The sequence below is a fragment of the Physeter macrocephalus genome, chromosome 14 (assembly GCF_002837175.3).
Source record: "Physeter macrocephalus isolate SW-GA chromosome 14, ASM283717v5, whole genome shotgun sequence".
NCBI classification, from domain to species: domain Eukaryota; kingdom Metazoa; phylum Chordata; class Mammalia; order Artiodactyla; family Physeteridae; genus Physeter; species Physeter macrocephalus.
The window spans coordinates 49,487,506-49,503,457 of record NC_041227.1 but is presented as its reverse complement, the minus strand read 5'-3'; the positions used below and the strand labels follow the sequence as shown (position 1 = coordinate 49,503,457).

Sequence of the window (15,952 nt, the reverse complement as noted above, 5' to 3'; positions counted from 1 at the left end):
AATGGAAGCGGGTACAGTGAGGAAAAAGCCTACCTTCCTCTAATTCCAGCTGCCACGGTGGTGGGGAGGGGCAGGGGCACTCAGGACCAGGCACTGGTTTCTAAACTGTCCCCAGCCTTTGGCAGTTCTTGGCGATAGGCTGCAGAGCGGAGGTCGCCAGGCCCCACTCACGTCAGGCTCTCTTCAGCGTCACCTCCACCGGGTAATGGTCGCTGATGGCTAGGGCCTGTGGGGAGACAGCCATGAACACAGGGACACCCAGACATCGAGTACTCTGCACTCATGCTCCTGAGGCCAGTCGGGATTTGGGCCTGGGAAAGGGGAGACCAAGAGGCGCACAGGGCCACAGACAAGTGGCTCTTTCAAGTCAGTCAATGAAAAAAGCAGTGGGTCCAGGCCTATGTTCTGTGTCCCAGGCCCCTATTAGAGCTATGTGACCAGGACACTCACCATCTGGTCACTCAGTCCATATGCAGCTTGGAAGTCAAAGGGAGCAGCTGAGTTGGGAACCACAGCACCTTGGAGCAGAGATCCTGCAACGACGATCCTGCAGCATCAGACACAAGAGAGAGAACAGCTCTGTGCACTTACACCTCGGATCCCAGCATGTCCCCCCAGCTCCTCATGGTAAATGTCACACAGTCCCACTGTTCCCTAACTAACTGCTCTCAAATGCTCCCATGGAGCCAGTCGGGTCCTGGCTCACTGTCACCCCAACACGCTGAGCAACCTGGGCCCCAAATTGCACACCACTGACTAACCTACATACCCGCCAGTGTAGTGTTACCCCTAAATGTGCTTCATCCCCAAACTAAGAAATATTCCATTTCCTAAGTGGACTGAGTGAAGCTCAGGTGGGTGCGTGTCACAGGGCTTAGGAACCATTTTCTGAAGCTGGTCATGGAGGCTCCCTCGTCCCTGCCTGGGGGCTCAGTGAGAGCCCGGGCCCCGCTCACCTGTCGTAGGCACAGTGTGTGGATGTAACAGTGGTGTCGGCAGTGTCTGGAATCAGCCACTGGAAAGGGGGGCTCCTGTGCAGGCGGATAGATGACCATTGCGAGGGAGTCACGTAGCTGCAGCCAGCGTTGAAATCACCCATCAACATGACATCCTGCCAGGAGACACACACTGGTTGGCCCGGGGCAGAATGGGGGCCCCAGAGGCCAATGCTGGGGGTGGGGGCTGCCTCACCTCCAAGTCCCACTTATGCCAGACATCCAGGTAGACATCATAGAGAGAGTCGATCTCAGCCACTGCATCCGATGGGGCCGCATGCAGGGGAACAATGGCAAACTCCTTGATCTCTGTGGAAACAGGAGTCATACTGAGCCGGTGTGGGCTGGGCTCAGCCAGGAGTCGGGCTGGGGCAGAGGACACATCAGCCAGTCTTTGAGGGTGGACGTTTTCCTAAGTAACTGCAATGTAAGACCAAAGCACAAAGGGTGTGGGCTGCAGCATGAGACAGCTTTCCAGGTGTCTTGGGAAGGGCTGAGCAGGGCACTCACGTGTGAAGGGGGAGGAGAACTTGACCACAGCTGGCTCTCTGCTGAAGCTGTCATTACCACAGGGCTCACAGCCATCATCGTACTGGTAGCTGTCCAGCACGGAAACCTGGTCGGGTCTGCAGAAGGCCGGGCCAGGGGGCAGTTAGCCTTGGGCCAGGGTGCCACCTTGTCTTGGTAAAATCACTTTCTGTCATGTCCAGATGGGCAGGGGGCCCGGCCTTAGCACCGCACAGACCCACTGGCCCGGAGCTCCTGCCACGTCCCCCTGCCTCTGCACAGGCTGTGAGGCCAGCTCAGGGCCCTGCTCTGTGGCCCCAGTTCTCGCGCCCACACCCGGAGGGGAGGGGCTCACAGGCTCTCTAGACCACACCCCAGCCTCCTGTTGGCACCCTCTGAGGAGGTGACCCAATCTACCTGAACAGGAAGAGGTAGCGCTCCTTATAGCTGTTGCGTCCCAGCGGCTCACTGACCACATAGTGATAGGTGTTTGGGTCATCCCTGGATTGAGGAAACAAATGTCCCGGTCGGGGTGGGGGTGGGCAGTCCCTGGGAACCCTCCTGCCACCTATACATCTATAGCAGGGCTCCTGCCCACATCCCTGTCTCTGGGGCCTGGCTGAAGTGGCATACCCTCTCCCATCCACACCTCCCGGGACCCCACTGTCACCCACTGGTTGAGTTTGTCCAGCAGCCTCCCTACGGCCGTCAGGTGGTTGTCTCTGACCTCCTGGACGAGGGCGATATCATAGCGACTCAGGATCTGGGGACAAGGCCACAGTACTGCTAAGCGGGGCAGGCTGGGTGGAGACTGAGGCATCTGAGCCTGCCTGCTGTTGAGTCACAGGGCCGACCTGTTCCTCCCAGACACCTTCCCGTCACGGCTTGGCCTGTGACTTGCCTGGGACGTGCCAGACATCCCACCACCTCCAGCCATGGACGGCACAGCAGTGACAAGGACCTGTCCCCTTGACAGACAGGTGGGCTGAGACCAGAGGCTTTCAATCCCCTCCCCCGATCACCACCACCACTGCCGATCACCCTCAGGACTGACCACTGGCCCAGGGTTCCCAGGGCCTGTTAGAGGGCCCTCCCCTTCCCCCACCCTGAGTCCCCTGGGGACAGGCCAGCCTGGATTTACCTGCACAATGTAGTTGGAAAGGGTAGCATTGGACATCTTGGTCTCCCCAAAAGTCTGGATGTTGAAGGCTGCTATTCTCAGGGACAGGGCCTGCTGCAGCATGCCAGCCAGGGCGAGCAGCACCCCCATCAGCCTGGCACCCCTCATTCTGGATCAGGAGAAATGTTCACATGTGGGCCTGAGGGTGGCAGACTCAGCACTCTGGCCTCCCTGAGTCCAGCTGGGCAGAGCTAGCAGAGCCCAAGGCTGAGTAAACCCTGTCTTTGTGGGCTGTGCCGAGCAGGCCAGGGTGAGCCTCTGAGCCCTCTCACCAGCGTGCAGAGAGCCAGACACCAAGCGCCAAGTAACAGGCGCTGGATCTTCTCGCTCCTCACCTGCCAGCAGATGAGCCCCTGTGAGGGTCGCCAGCCTAGGAAGCCCCTGGCGCTGTGGGTGGGGCACCAGCTCACCGCCCTCCCCGCTCCAGCCGCCCTCCCCTCTGGGATTGGCCAGGGCTCTTCCCAGGGTGGCCACGGTCACCAAGAGGGACTCCACGGGGCTTCTGGGCCTGGTACCCACCTTCCACAGGCCACGGGTCACACAGCCCTTGGGGCACCAGGCACACTCACCTGAAACTTGACTTTTACAAAGACAACACGAATTCTGCCAAGAATCAATACTCTTCAGTACCAATTTTCTCCTTTCGCTGCTTTAAGAAAAAAATTCACAAAGTGTTAAGAAACACAACTGCGAGCTGCTGCAGCTCCAAATCCTCACACAGGGAATGTTCATACCACCTGGGGTTTTAAAGGTTTAGGCAGCTGTGACCTTTCCCAGGGCATCACCTGGAAGACACAGAACAATAGCGCTGCCTGTGTGGCTTTCCCAGCAGGTGGGTAGCTGGCATGTGTTTATTTCAAGAGGTACAGGTCCTTGCTGCTGTAAAGAGCACCTGATACTTGCACTTGGTTTTAAAAAGTCAAAAAAAAAAAAAATACAGCCAAAGGCTCTGTGTCCTTTGCCCAAGTTGCTCTCCCAGGGGGGTAGGGAGCAGATGCACTGGAGGGCAGGGCCCTGGCTACTCCTGGCTGCAGGACTTGAGGTGACCTTGGAGCCAGCAGCCAAAGCCAGACATTCCATGTTGCAAATGGAGCCCATGGTGGCTGCTCTCCCAGGACCCCATCTCTCACCATCTCCAACCCCTGCTTCCTAATCCTTCAGTCGTGAGGGCTGCGAGCACCCTGGCCAGGAGTCAGGGCTCTCAACAGGGCACACACGAGATGCAGCATCAGGGGCTGCAGAGCTGCGGGCACCAGGGAGGGGCAGGGGCTGCGGCTGCAGTCTACCTCACTTGCCAGCAAGGCAGCAGGAAACCTTCTTGTGGAGAGCCTGTACATTTCACGCACAGGTGACAGGAGTGGCCGGGTCATAAGGACACTGTCAGGCAGCAGCTGAGGGTCCATGCCAGGCATTGGGTCCAGTCATTTCATTTGGAATCCTGGGCTTTCCCATTTGTATTCATTACCTGTGGCTGCTGTAACAAGTCAGCACAAACTTGGTGGCTTGAAACTACAGAAACTTATTCTCTAATAAACTTAGAGCCCAGAGTCCAAAATCCATTTCACTGAGGTGAAACAGGTGTGGCAGGGCTGCACATGCTCTGGAGGCGCTGGGGGAGACCCTTCCTGCCTCTTCAGCTTCTGGAAGCTCCTGGTGTTCCTTGGCTTATGGCTGCATCACTTCAGTCTCTGCCTCCATCATTACATTGCCTTCTGTTCTGTGTCGATTCTCCCCCCTCAAAGATATAGGTTATTGAGTTTAGGGTCCTCCCGGCTAATCCAGGACTGTCTCCCCATCTTGGGATCCTTTTTTGCCGTGTGCAGTTAATAGTTTGCAGGGATTAAGACATGGATATATTTTGGGGGGTATTATTCAGCCCATCACCCCATCCATGGGGGCTCTGCCCCATTTCGGGGTTGGGGGTTGTGGTCTCCAAGGGCAGCCCCGTAACTGGGAAGGCTGGGTCCCTCCCTGGAAAGGAAGGGTCTTGCAGTGTAAAGGGGAGTGTAGGGCTACGGGGGACTGGGGGTCAGGGAGCAGGAGGGGCCTGAGGGGAGCAGTCAGCAGGAGCCAAGGTCAAAATCAAAGTGCCATGGATGTGGTCAGCTGGTCATGAAGTAGGAGGACACAGAAGGATTAAAAACAACTCAGAAAGTAAACCAACCTCAACAAGACCAGAACCCCCTGAAGTAATGAGAACATGCTGACGGACAGCTCCAGCAGTCAGTAGGAATGCCAGTCAGCTCGTGTGTACCCTGATATGGCATCTACAACATGGGGTCACGTGGCCTGGCCCTCAAGCTGCCAGAAGCCCCACTGTAGCCTTTTGCAAAGGTTTGATTGCTGACTCTCCTGTTTAAAATCCCCGAGGCTTCAAGTGTGTCAAAATCCAGACCCCAACCACCAGGTAAGACCATCAATGTATTCAGTGTAGGTGCCTTGACACTTTTCTTCCGTAGGTATCTTTCCTGGACACACAGTTGCCAGACCTTTTGAGGGGAGCATGAGAGCAAAACCAGTAGGCGGCAGAGCCATGGCTCACACAGAAGACACCCAGAACCCCCAGTGTGCAGCATGTGGGACACAGGCACCTGTCTGTTGGCACCCCTGTCCCCCTCTCAACCAAATGCTGCCCCTTCTCTGGGAGGTGCCCTCCCTCCCCAACCTGTCAGAAGAAAGGTCCCAATGGTGGCCTCACTTGCACGAAGTACCAAGCTCTGCTGCCATATTGGCTGCTCTAAGTCAGGCCCACAAGAGAGGCAGGCAGCACAGCCGGGAAGAGCTTGGCCCAGGAGTCAGGGATTTGGGGCCCAGACCAGGCTCACCCACCGTACCTTCAACCACTTTGAACCTCAATATCTTCATCTATAAAATGGGGATAAAACTGTCACTGCTTTTCTCTTAGGTTTGTCTTAAGGATCAACAGACATAACATATTCTACAGAAGAATCATTTCACATCTTAAAAATTCATCTTATCCCTAAGACCAGTAACCTTTCCATCACCCTTTTAACTTTCCCTCATGGACCTCTTTTCCATTTGTATCAGTCAGCTGTTGCTGTGTAACAAGCAACCCCAGAATTCAATATGTATGGCAGTATGCATTTTTTTTCTCATGCTCACAGGTCTGTAGGTTAGCTGGGAGGGCTCTGCTCCCTGGGCCTCCCTCTGGGGTGGGGAGGCACTGGGCTGAGGGGCTGCAGCTAGCATATATGCTCTTCTAACATGGTGGAAGGTGGAAACTTCCAGAGAGGTGAACAGAAATACATGATGCCTCCAGAAGCCTAGGCTCAAAATTTGCATGTTGCCACTTCTGCCTACATTATTTTGGTCTTAGCAAGTGACAGGGCCAAACCCAACACCAATGGCAGAGTCAGGGGTACACTCCTCCCACGCCAGGCTCCACAGTGGAGACAGAATGGGTGCCAGGGAAGGGAGGAAGCCCAGTGCTGCTGGCATTTTTCAATGTCACATCAGCAGGGAAATGGGTGCAGACAGCAGACCGCTTTTTCTGATCAGGGTGAGCTATTTTTACATCAACCCTGAGAGTCTGCCACCCTCTTTAGTTAAACTAAACCTGTTCAGATACAGGAAGGGGAAATGACGCATCACACTGAAGTAATTAAGTCGGAGTCAGGTCTTGAGTTCTGAGGCGTTTTAAATCAAAGAATAGGGCTTCCCTGGTGGCGCAGTGGTTAAGAATCCGCCTGCCAATGCAGGTGACACGGGTTTGAGCCCTGGTTCAGGAAGATTCCACATGCCGCGGAGCAACTAAGCCCGTGCGCCACAACTACTGAGCCTGTGCTCTAGAGCCTGAGAGCCACAACTACTGAAGCCCACACGCCTAGAGCCCATGCTCCGCAACAAGAGAAGCCACCACAATGAGAAGTCCGCACACCACAACAAAGAGTAGCCCCCACTAGCTGCTAGAGAAAGAGAAAGCCCGCAAACAGCAACAAAGACCCAACTCAGCCATAAATAAATAAATTTATAATAAATAAATAAATAAAAGCAAAGGATAAAGAAAAAATCCTCTAAGCACTGAAGCTGGGAACACAATAGCTTCAAAGGGACATTTGCCATGTGCAGGCTGTTGGGCTGTGAGGGCAACAGTGAGTGCCACAAGACCCAGTGAGCCATCCCAAAGAATTGCTGGAGGGGGGAGTGACTTGCACACCAACATGTGGCCCAGGAGAGAGGACGTCCACAGACCCAGAGGGAAAAGGGAAGGGCACAGAGCTGCAGTTTCTAAACAATGCACTGAAGAACCCCCAGCCCACAGTGAACTTGCAGGCACAGCAGGATGCCTTTTACTTTTGAGGAAAACAGTGATACTAAACATCTCTGAACACTTCATGGTTTCAACATCATATCTTGCTACATGATGTGGAAATGGTGGAAATCCTTTCCACTATTTCATGTTTGCAAAGCTAGGTTTCTGGCAGTTATTGAAAAAGCAATTACTGTGTAAGAATCAATGTGGAAAAAAGCAACAAGGGTGGCAGTGTCCATTCTGATTCCAAGATTCAAGAAGAGCCGACAGGCACACGTTCCACCCATAAATAATTACAGTTACTTAAAAATGAAATGAAAAAAATTTTAAGTTTACATTATTTTCCAATATCTATTGTAAGTTGCTAGGATGTCAATACTTAACTTGTTTGGACTTACGTATTTAAAAATGGAACTGTTAGGTACTTCTTTTGGCCTATAAGTCCCTTAAAATAATTATTGAATCTTAACTAGAGGTGCTCTGAACTGCGAGTTTGGGAACCTCTAGATCTGACATACACAGTGGGTATGCCCCCCTCCCACTATGGCCCTGCCTCCACCCAGATGCTCAGATACCTGAGGCTCATTTGGGTCCCTGCTTTCTCTCAGCCCCACCCCAAATGCATCCTGAGTCTACAGTCCCCTCTGGTTCTGCAGCTGCGACACCTGTCCTTCGCTGAACACAAGCAAATCCGCCCATTGGTCTCCCTGCTCCCAGAAACTCTCTCCACAATGCCAGTATCCACACAGCACACAGCACATCTTGTAAATGTGCAATCAGATCACCTTTTTCTCCTGCTTAAAATCTGTCATCGGGGGACCTCCCTGGTGGTCCAGTGGCTAAGACTCCATGCTCCCAATGCAAGGGGCCTGGGTTCGATCCCTGGTCAGGGAGCTAGATCCCACATGCCGCAACTAAAGACCCCAATGCCGCAACGAAGTTCCTGTGTGCCGCAGCTAAGACCCAATGCAGCCAAACAAACAAACAAATAAATAATTTTTAAAAAAATCTGTCATCGGTTTCTCATTGTCCTTACGAGGAAAGCCGGGGCCTACCAGGACTTGTGTGATGCCAGCTCAGGGCGCCGCTTTGCACGCAGAGCTACCCACCCTGTCATTCCAGTTCAGCTCACTATCACCTCTTCAGGGAGGCTGCCCTCTCCCCAACCCAACCCTGCCACCAGCGTGGTCCCAATGTCATCTTTTCCATGACCCTTATCACTTATTTTCCTTTAGTGTTTGCTCTTACTTGCTTACACCAGTGGAAGGCGGCCTCTGGACTAGAACACAATCTGCACAGGAGCAGGGACCTTGTCAATCTCGTCCATGAAACTGACCAGGTCTAAAACAATGCCTGGAAAGTAGAAGGCTCTGTGCTCACCTGTTCCTCACCTCCTGTCCCACAACCTCCCATGTGAGAGAACGTCCCTTCCTCATGGACCCTCCAGAGAGAACCCAGCATGGTTTCCTCTCCTGAAACACAGGGGACACTGCAGGGTGTCCAAGTGGCTTCTGGGCACTTGGCCTGAGCTGACCAGAAGCTCCCAGGAGCCAGTGGCTGTTGTGTCCTCCCTCACCCAGATCTGACCTGGATTCCTCCTCTCCCCTCAAAAGGGGTGACTGATGGCCCCAAGACAGGGCATTTTAGAGGACAAAGGGGCTTCCATCTTTTACTTGAGATAAAAGGCCGATGTCTTTGCTGTGACATTGCTTTAATCCACGTTAGACAGCCTGTGCAGCTCAGCAGTCATCACTCAGCTCAGCCACTGACCTTGGCCCATGACCCCACCTTAGCTCACCATCCCTCTTGAATTTATTTCTGTTCATTATAAAGAAATCATTAACCTAGGATGGAAAATTTCTCAGAATATGCGTGTGAACTGCTACAATCCACAAGAGTTTCAAGGTAAAGCTCAGCACAGCCCCGACCCTGCTCCCTCACCCCCGACCCTGCTCCCTCACCCCTAGCTACGCCAGTGCCCATCATGTCAGTGGAACAGGCAGCACTCGGGTTCCATGGTCCACGAGCCTGAGTAGCAATGTGCATGCCGCTTGTAAATCACAGACAAGCCTCCCCGTCCCACCAAAGGCATTTTCTAAGGTGCATGTTGGAGAGATTAGCATACCTTTAGCCTGAGCCCATGAGCACAAAGTTCCTGTTGCCTGAGACCCTTAAAGATTTCCCTAGAGTCATGGAGCTCAATGACTAGACTCCCAATGTGCTGGTAATGTTTCCAACAAGGCTGCAATGGAGAGCAATCCCCAAATTCCCAAGCCCCCTCAGTCTCTCCCAAGCACAAAGAGCCTCCTCAGCAGGCCTGCCCGCCACTGCCCAATGGGTCTACAGAAGGGCTCAGAGGGCCCAGGACAAGGAAGCTCACAGGATAGCCTGAGCTGGTCATGGTGGGGTTTGCAGAGATATTTTTCTATTGATCTATCTTCCAGTTCACCAGTCCTTTCTTCAGCTGTCTCTCACCTACTTTTAGAATTCTTTTTTTTTTTTTTTTTTGCAGTACGCGGGCCTCTCACCGTTGTGGCCTCTCCCGCCGCGGAGCACAGGCTCCGGACGCGCAGGCCCAGCGGCCATGGCTCACAGGCCCAGCCGCTCTGCGGCATGTGGGATCCTCCCACACCAGGGCACAAACCCATGTCCCCTGCATCGGCAGGCGGACTCCCAACCACTGCGCCACCAGGGAAGCCCTCTAATCTACTTTTAAATCCACCTACTGAATTTTAAATTTCAGTTATTGAACTTTGAATTTTCATTTAATCTTTCATGAATTCCAATTCTCTGTGAAACTCTCCATCTTACCTATTTCAATATGTTAGTCAGTTATTTTAAAGTCCATGTCTGCTAACTCCAATATCTTATCTCCTGTGGGTCTGTCACTCTTCCCCCCAACTCCCCCCATTCTGTTTCTCAGTGTACCTAGTAACTTGACAGAGTGTCAGGCACTGTGTGTGACAGATAGTTGAGGATCAGGATGGTGTCTCCCTCCAGGGTGGGCAGCAGAGGGGAAGGCCACCTCAAGCCACTCCAGGGCTCAGCTAACGCTAAACTCATTCCACAGTCCTTGTAAAGTCCAATCTACCTGTGGTCCCCAAAGGTCCAAGCTGAGAGCCTGGTATTTCTTAGGGCCATTCCTCCTTGGCAGGCTCTGAACTCTTCCCTAGCGTCATGAAACTGCCAAAAAGCCAGCTCTGCTTTTTTAGCCACTTTCTGCTTCTCTGGCCTCCTCCCTCTCAGGGATCTTGGCCCTCAGGTCCCACTGCCTCAGCAGGCACAAACCCCCAGCTCAGTCTCCCCAGTCCCGCAAGATTACGCAGAGCTCCTCTGGCTTCTCTGCCTCTGAGCAGCTGCCCCTGCCCAGCCCCAAAGGGAGAAGCCAGTGCAGGAAATAGGACTCACCTCTTCAAGCTCCCCTCAGAGTTGCAGGTGCCGGGGTAGTGCTCCAGTCCTACAAGCAGATGCCTTCTGAATTATGGCCAGTTCCTTGAGTCCTCATCAGGCATTGGTCTGCCGTAAGCTACTCCATTGCCAGAAGCAGTCTGTTTTCATTACCTGGAATGAGTCACTGAAGTAGAGAGCTGGAGAGGATATGGTTGATAACTAGGCAAGCCGGTCCAACTAGCAGGCCGCGTGGACACCTCTGAGCTATAAATGTCCTGTGCAGATGTATGCCACCCAATAAGAGGTGGCCAGAAGGGAAACAGACCATCCCTTCCTGCCCGACCAAGAGGTTCTGGGACTGAAGATCTCCATATTATGTCCGAAACCCACAGCATTTGTTCTCATCAGCCACTCCTAAAAGTGAAGATGGCATAGTGCCAGGACATAGCAATTCTGTATTCCATAAACTTGTTCTTCAGCTCCTCAGAGAATGGAGCATCTGTCCTCAGCTCAGGTTTACTACCTCACTCCTAGAGAAGAAGCCTTGGGGCCTGCAGACTGCCAGCTCCAGGCCTGTTTCCTTTCTGGGGACTCTGCACCCTTGGCCAGATGGGCAATGCTGGTTTCTGAGAACTGTAAGTACCTGCTGTGCTTCCTGCCCAGGACCAGCCACAGGGCTTATCTATAAACACTACAGTTTATTTCACATTGACAGTTTCAACAATGTTTCCCAAAGGGGATCCTGCCTCAGGGCCTTTGCACTGTTCTACCTGAGCACTCTGCTTCCAGATGGCTACATGGTTTGTCCCTCCCTTGACTTGAGCCTCTGCCCAGTTGTCACCCTACCATAGCATCCTACTTAGTAGCAGGTTTTGTTCCACTGTTCTATCTCCTTTACCCTGCTTATTTTTTCTTGCCCAGCAATCACATCTAACATACAATGTATGGTCAGTCTCATCCCACTGGACATAAGTCCCACAAGAGGTGGGGCTTATGTAGCAGCACCTAAACAAGGCCTGACCCAGAGCAGGTGCTCACCAACTACTTGCTGAATGAAAAGATGAATGCCAGGCAGGGACTTTCTTGACAGAACAATGTCTTTAGATGCTCCAACCTCTTCAGCTGCTCTGGTTGTGCCCATTTAAGTGTGAGCATCTCACACAAGAGGAGCCCGACTTTGGTCCTCCCTGATGACTAAGTAAAGGAACAGGCTTCTGCCACTGGCCCAGGCTCCTCAGCCTCCACATCCCAAATCCTGGTGGGATGGAGACACGTAACCAAGAGTGATAGGGGAGCACCAAAGTTACAGCTCCTAACAGGAGGGGAGCAGAGGGGAAGGAGGCTTCCCGTGGGGTAAGTGGCTGTCAGAACGATACTCAGGTAAAGTGCAGCCAGATAGCAGAGAGCTCAGAACAACTCCGCCCTGTCATGGAAGTCCCAGGCAAAGGCTGAGGATTGACCCTAGAGAGGAGGTGGTACGGGCCCATCTCCATGGAGAGGAGGGGGCTGCCCATGCCTGAGTCGGAGCCCAGAAGGACTCGCACGAGGATGTATGGCCCCAGGGGCCGATGCCCGTGTATGGTACAGCCCCACGATGCAGCAGCCACCATAGCTCTCACCACAGACCCTCAGACCTGTGTCCCAAGTGCAGTGTGTCTTTCCAACTCTGCCTACTCCTTCCTGGATGAGCAGCTAGGGAAGGCTGGTACCATGTCTTCCCCACCTCCCCTGGTCACCGTGCCTACTAGTCATCAGCCTCTGCTCACCCTCCATTATCTAAGCATCTCTGGACCTCAGAGTATAGGACATTGAGCAATGTGGCAATGTGGCCCCACCAGTGAGGAGAAGACCATGGTCCCTGAGCTCCCCTGGGTACTTCTCCCTGCCCCCCACTACCATGGGAAGCTGTGAGCTGTAATGTTCCTATAACTCAAGCTTCTCTTGGGGGTGGGAACACGGGCAGTGAGAGCCTGTGGGGGGCTCAGTCATGTGAGGAGAAAGGCTCCCACTGAACCATTCTCCCCCCGCACCTCAGCTTCCCCCTACCCAGCCTCCAGGGCAGTCACCTCATCGGGCCTGCTGTGAGGGAAGGGTGCTGCGCTTGTCCTGCCCAGGCACCCCGCCAGTGTGAGGGCTCCCCAAAGGGCCTGCCAACTGTGGGCAGACATAGGGCCCTGCCCCCATTTCTCTACCCAAAGGTCCAGACACTGCCCCAGTAAGGGGGCCTGAGGCATGTAGATTCCCGGCTACTAGAAGAGAATGTGCCCCCAGGAGAACAGGAAAGGCAGCCACAGAGACCTCTGCCTCCTTAGGAATCATAGGGCTCTGGGCTCTGGGGAATGGCACTGGATCTCATCCCACTTCTATACCAGCTTAGAAAACATGTCCACTTACCTGTGAGGCTGGCTTTCCAGACTCTCTTCCCCAGGGCCTGCATAAAAGCACAGCCGCCAGTCAAGGGAAAGGGCCTCAGGCAGGAGCAGTGATGACCTCAGGATGCCAGGAATGAGCCCAGTCCAGCGCCCTCCCACCTGGTCCTCTGGCCAAGGCCAGAGTGGCCTGAGGCGGGTGCCTTGTCGGTCTGGCTCCCCATCGTCCAAAGACTGCTGAAGTCGTAGCAGGCCATAGAGGAGGCCTACGCAAATGCATTGGTGATCGCCTGTTTCTTCACTTGGGCTCCTGTGAGGAGGCACTGATCTTCGCAGGTGCCTCAGCCCACAAATGACACAGTGCGGAAAGCTGGTAAAATGCAAATTTGCTGGGGAGCCAACACCAGACTGCCACCATGTCACTCCCTCACAGCCTTTGCCATCTTGCTGCTCCCATTCACATGTGACTGGTTTAAAAAGAAGAAAAAAGGGAGTGTTAATAATGTCAGTCAACTTAGCTACAGGGTACCAACTTGTCCTGAAATTTCATCAGGCTATTTCATTTGTTTGTGTGTTTATTCACTCATTCAAGATGGAGTAACAGGGGCCCTAAACAACAAGAAAGCTGGACAAGAGATGACGTGATGGTTTTCAGTCACTGGATCAGTACAGGACAGTGATCCCAGGGAGAAGGGACACCAACACACTGGGCCCTATGATTTTTGTGTTTGTGGTGGTGGAGGGGAGGGGGGACGGTGTTGCACCGCGTGGCTTGTGGGATCTTAGTTCCCCGACCAGGACTGAACCTGGGCCCACAGCAATGAAAGCGCCGAGTCCTAACCACTGGACCGCCAGGGAACTGTGGGCGCTATGACTGACCAGCCATAGCTGAGGCAGTTTCTAGGCTACAGTGCAGGGAGGGGAAACTCAGACCTGGCTGTCTCCTGAGTGGACGAGACACTGAGGAGGTCAGGGAGGCCCAGGTGGCTAGAATGTGTACAGCAAAATGTTGGGGAGCAGGGGGCTGTACAGAAAGCAGAGCTCCAGGATCCAAAGAGGATTCCCTCGTGTCTTCAGCTAAGGACAAGTCTGTACCTGTGTAAGAAAAACTATGTGAGGAGGCTGGGGCAAGAACCCCTGGAAAGGAGCAGACAGAACAATCCCCAGAGCTCACACAGGAAGGGAATAAACTGTGTTCCCACAAGCCACCATGGAAAGACTTCCTCATTCACAGGGTATTGGGTAGAATCCTCAGAAGGGCATCACCCTTAGTAATGAGGCTAAATTAGCTGTAGACCAAAGGCAGCTCTGGACCACCCTAACGCAGCTCGGGAGCAATCCTCTAAAGGATCAACTGATGCCAAGGAACTTAACTGGGTGCCAGACCAAGATTAATACTATTTGAAGGAATACAACAAAACCCAGCAACCAACAACATAAATTTACAATGTCTAGTAGCCAATAAGGAAATTGCCAGGTCTATCGATCAGGGTACAGCCAGGGGACAGATACCACATGGTATTTTAAACAAGGGAAGTTTAGTATAAAGAATTAACTATTTATAGGGAATTAACTAAAAGGAACCAAAAGAGAACTCTATAGAATACCCTAGGGTGAAGGGAAGTATACAAGAGAACGACTCAGAGCTGCGAGATCACAGCTCACTGGATGGTGAAGTTTACTGGGCTGTCCCAGGCCAAGGCTGGGGGCTGAAAGCCACCTGAGAGGGTGCCAACAGAATTAGCTGGGAAGCTGTCTGCAGAGAGTGCTGGGAAGCCACCAGGGTGGAGGTGCTGATGAACTCACTAGAGAACTGCCAGGAGGCCAGCTGGGGTACCCATGGAACTTGCCTGGGTTCCATGCAAGTGCCTACCCCCTTCCAAATATATAAAGAGCCTCATCGCTGGCACCCGGGCAAGTGCTGCTGAATTTGCAGCTAGGAAGCTTCCTGAGAAGGTGCCACAGAAATTCACTGGGGGTGAGCCAATGTCACAAAACAGGAATGAGCAAAGCACAAAGAACCAGGATGACAGGGCCTTTCTCCTCCAGCGCCCTCCACTGACAAAGGTTAGTATCAGGCTAGTTGGCAAGGGAGGAATGTTCCAGTATCACAAGCCGGCGATGAAGGGTGGATTGACAACTGCTATACCAGGCATGTGAAAAAGAAGAAAATATGACTTATGACCATAAGAAAAAGCAATCAATAGCAACTGACCTAGAAGTGACAGATATAAAGGAATTATCAGACAAGGACAATAAAACATATTATAAACATGCTTCATAAATTCAGGAAAGTAGAGGGAAACATGAGCATAATGAGAGAAATGGAAGCTATAAAAAGACCTAAATGGAACTTTTAGAGATGGTATAAATATCTGAAATGCAAAAATACACAGTATGGGATGAACATCAGATCAACACTGAAAAAGATCACACAACTCAGGACTTCCATGGTGGTGCAGTGGTTAAGAATCCACCTACCAATGCAGGGAACACGGGTTCCAGCCCAGGTCTGGGAAGATGCCACATGCTGTGGAGCAACTAAGCCCATGCTCCACAACTACTGAAGCCCATGTGCCTAGAGCCCGTGCTCCGCAACAAGAGAAGCCACCACAATGAGAAGCCCGTGCACCGCAACGAAGAGTAGCCCCCGCTCGCTGCAACCAGAGAAAGCCTGCACACAGCAATGAAGACCTAACGCAGCCAAAAACAAATAAATAAATTTATTTTTTAAAAAAGAGGGGCATTACCTAATAATAAATGGGGCAACTCTTCAAGAAGACATAATAATGCTTAATGTGTATGTACCTAATAACAGAGCTTCAAAATACATGAAGGAAAAACTGATAGAACTGCAAAAAGAGACAGATGAATCCACTATTATAGCTGCAGACTTCAACACCCCTATGACAGAAATGGACACATCCAAAAGGCAGAAAAGGACATAGCTGAACTCAACAAAACCATCAATCAACTGGATATAATAGACATCTATAGACTACTTCATGCAGAAGAATATTCATTCTCCTCAAGTTCACATGGAATATTCACCAAGATAGACAACATTCTGGGCCATAAAACATATGTTAACACATTTAAAAGAACAGACATCGGGCTTCCCTGGTGGCGCAGTGGTTGAGAGTCCGCCTGCCGATGCAGGGCACACGGGTTCATGCCCCGGTCCGGGAAGATCCCACATGCTGCGGAGCGGCTGGGCCCGTGAGCCATGGCCGCTGAA

The 15,952-nt window shown here is 52.5% G+C and overlaps 1 protein-coding gene across 1 annotated transcript in view; it reads right to left on the bottom strand.

Moving 5' to 3' along the window:
- The window catches only part of DNASE1 (deoxyribonuclease 1), a 32,642-nt gene that overhangs the window by 4,356 nt on the left and 12,334 nt on the right, over positions 1 to 15,952 (bottom strand). Inside the window, exons 2-11 of the mRNA XM_007112678.3 lie at positions 12,740 to 13,181; positions 10,364 to 10,516; positions 2,644 to 3,331; positions 2,177 to 2,265; positions 1,920 to 2,003; positions 1,506 to 1,621; positions 1,192 to 1,304; positions 957 to 1,111; positions 451 to 547; positions 34 to 226 (exon numbers count right to left, since the gene is read on the bottom strand). Coding sequence (XP_007112740.1) covers positions 173 to 226; positions 451 to 547; positions 957 to 1,111; positions 1,192 to 1,304; positions 1,506 to 1,621; positions 1,920 to 2,003; positions 2,177 to 2,265; positions 2,644 to 2,790 — 855 coding nt within the window. The 5' untranslated portion in view covers positions 2,791 to 3,331; positions 10,364 to 10,516; positions 12,740 to 13,181 and the 3' untranslated portion in view covers positions 34 to 172. The remainder of the gene's footprint in view (positions 1 to 33; positions 227 to 450; positions 548 to 956; positions 1,112 to 1,191; positions 1,305 to 1,505; positions 1,622 to 1,919; positions 2,004 to 2,176; positions 2,266 to 2,643; positions 3,332 to 10,363; positions 10,517 to 12,739; positions 13,182 to 15,952) is intronic.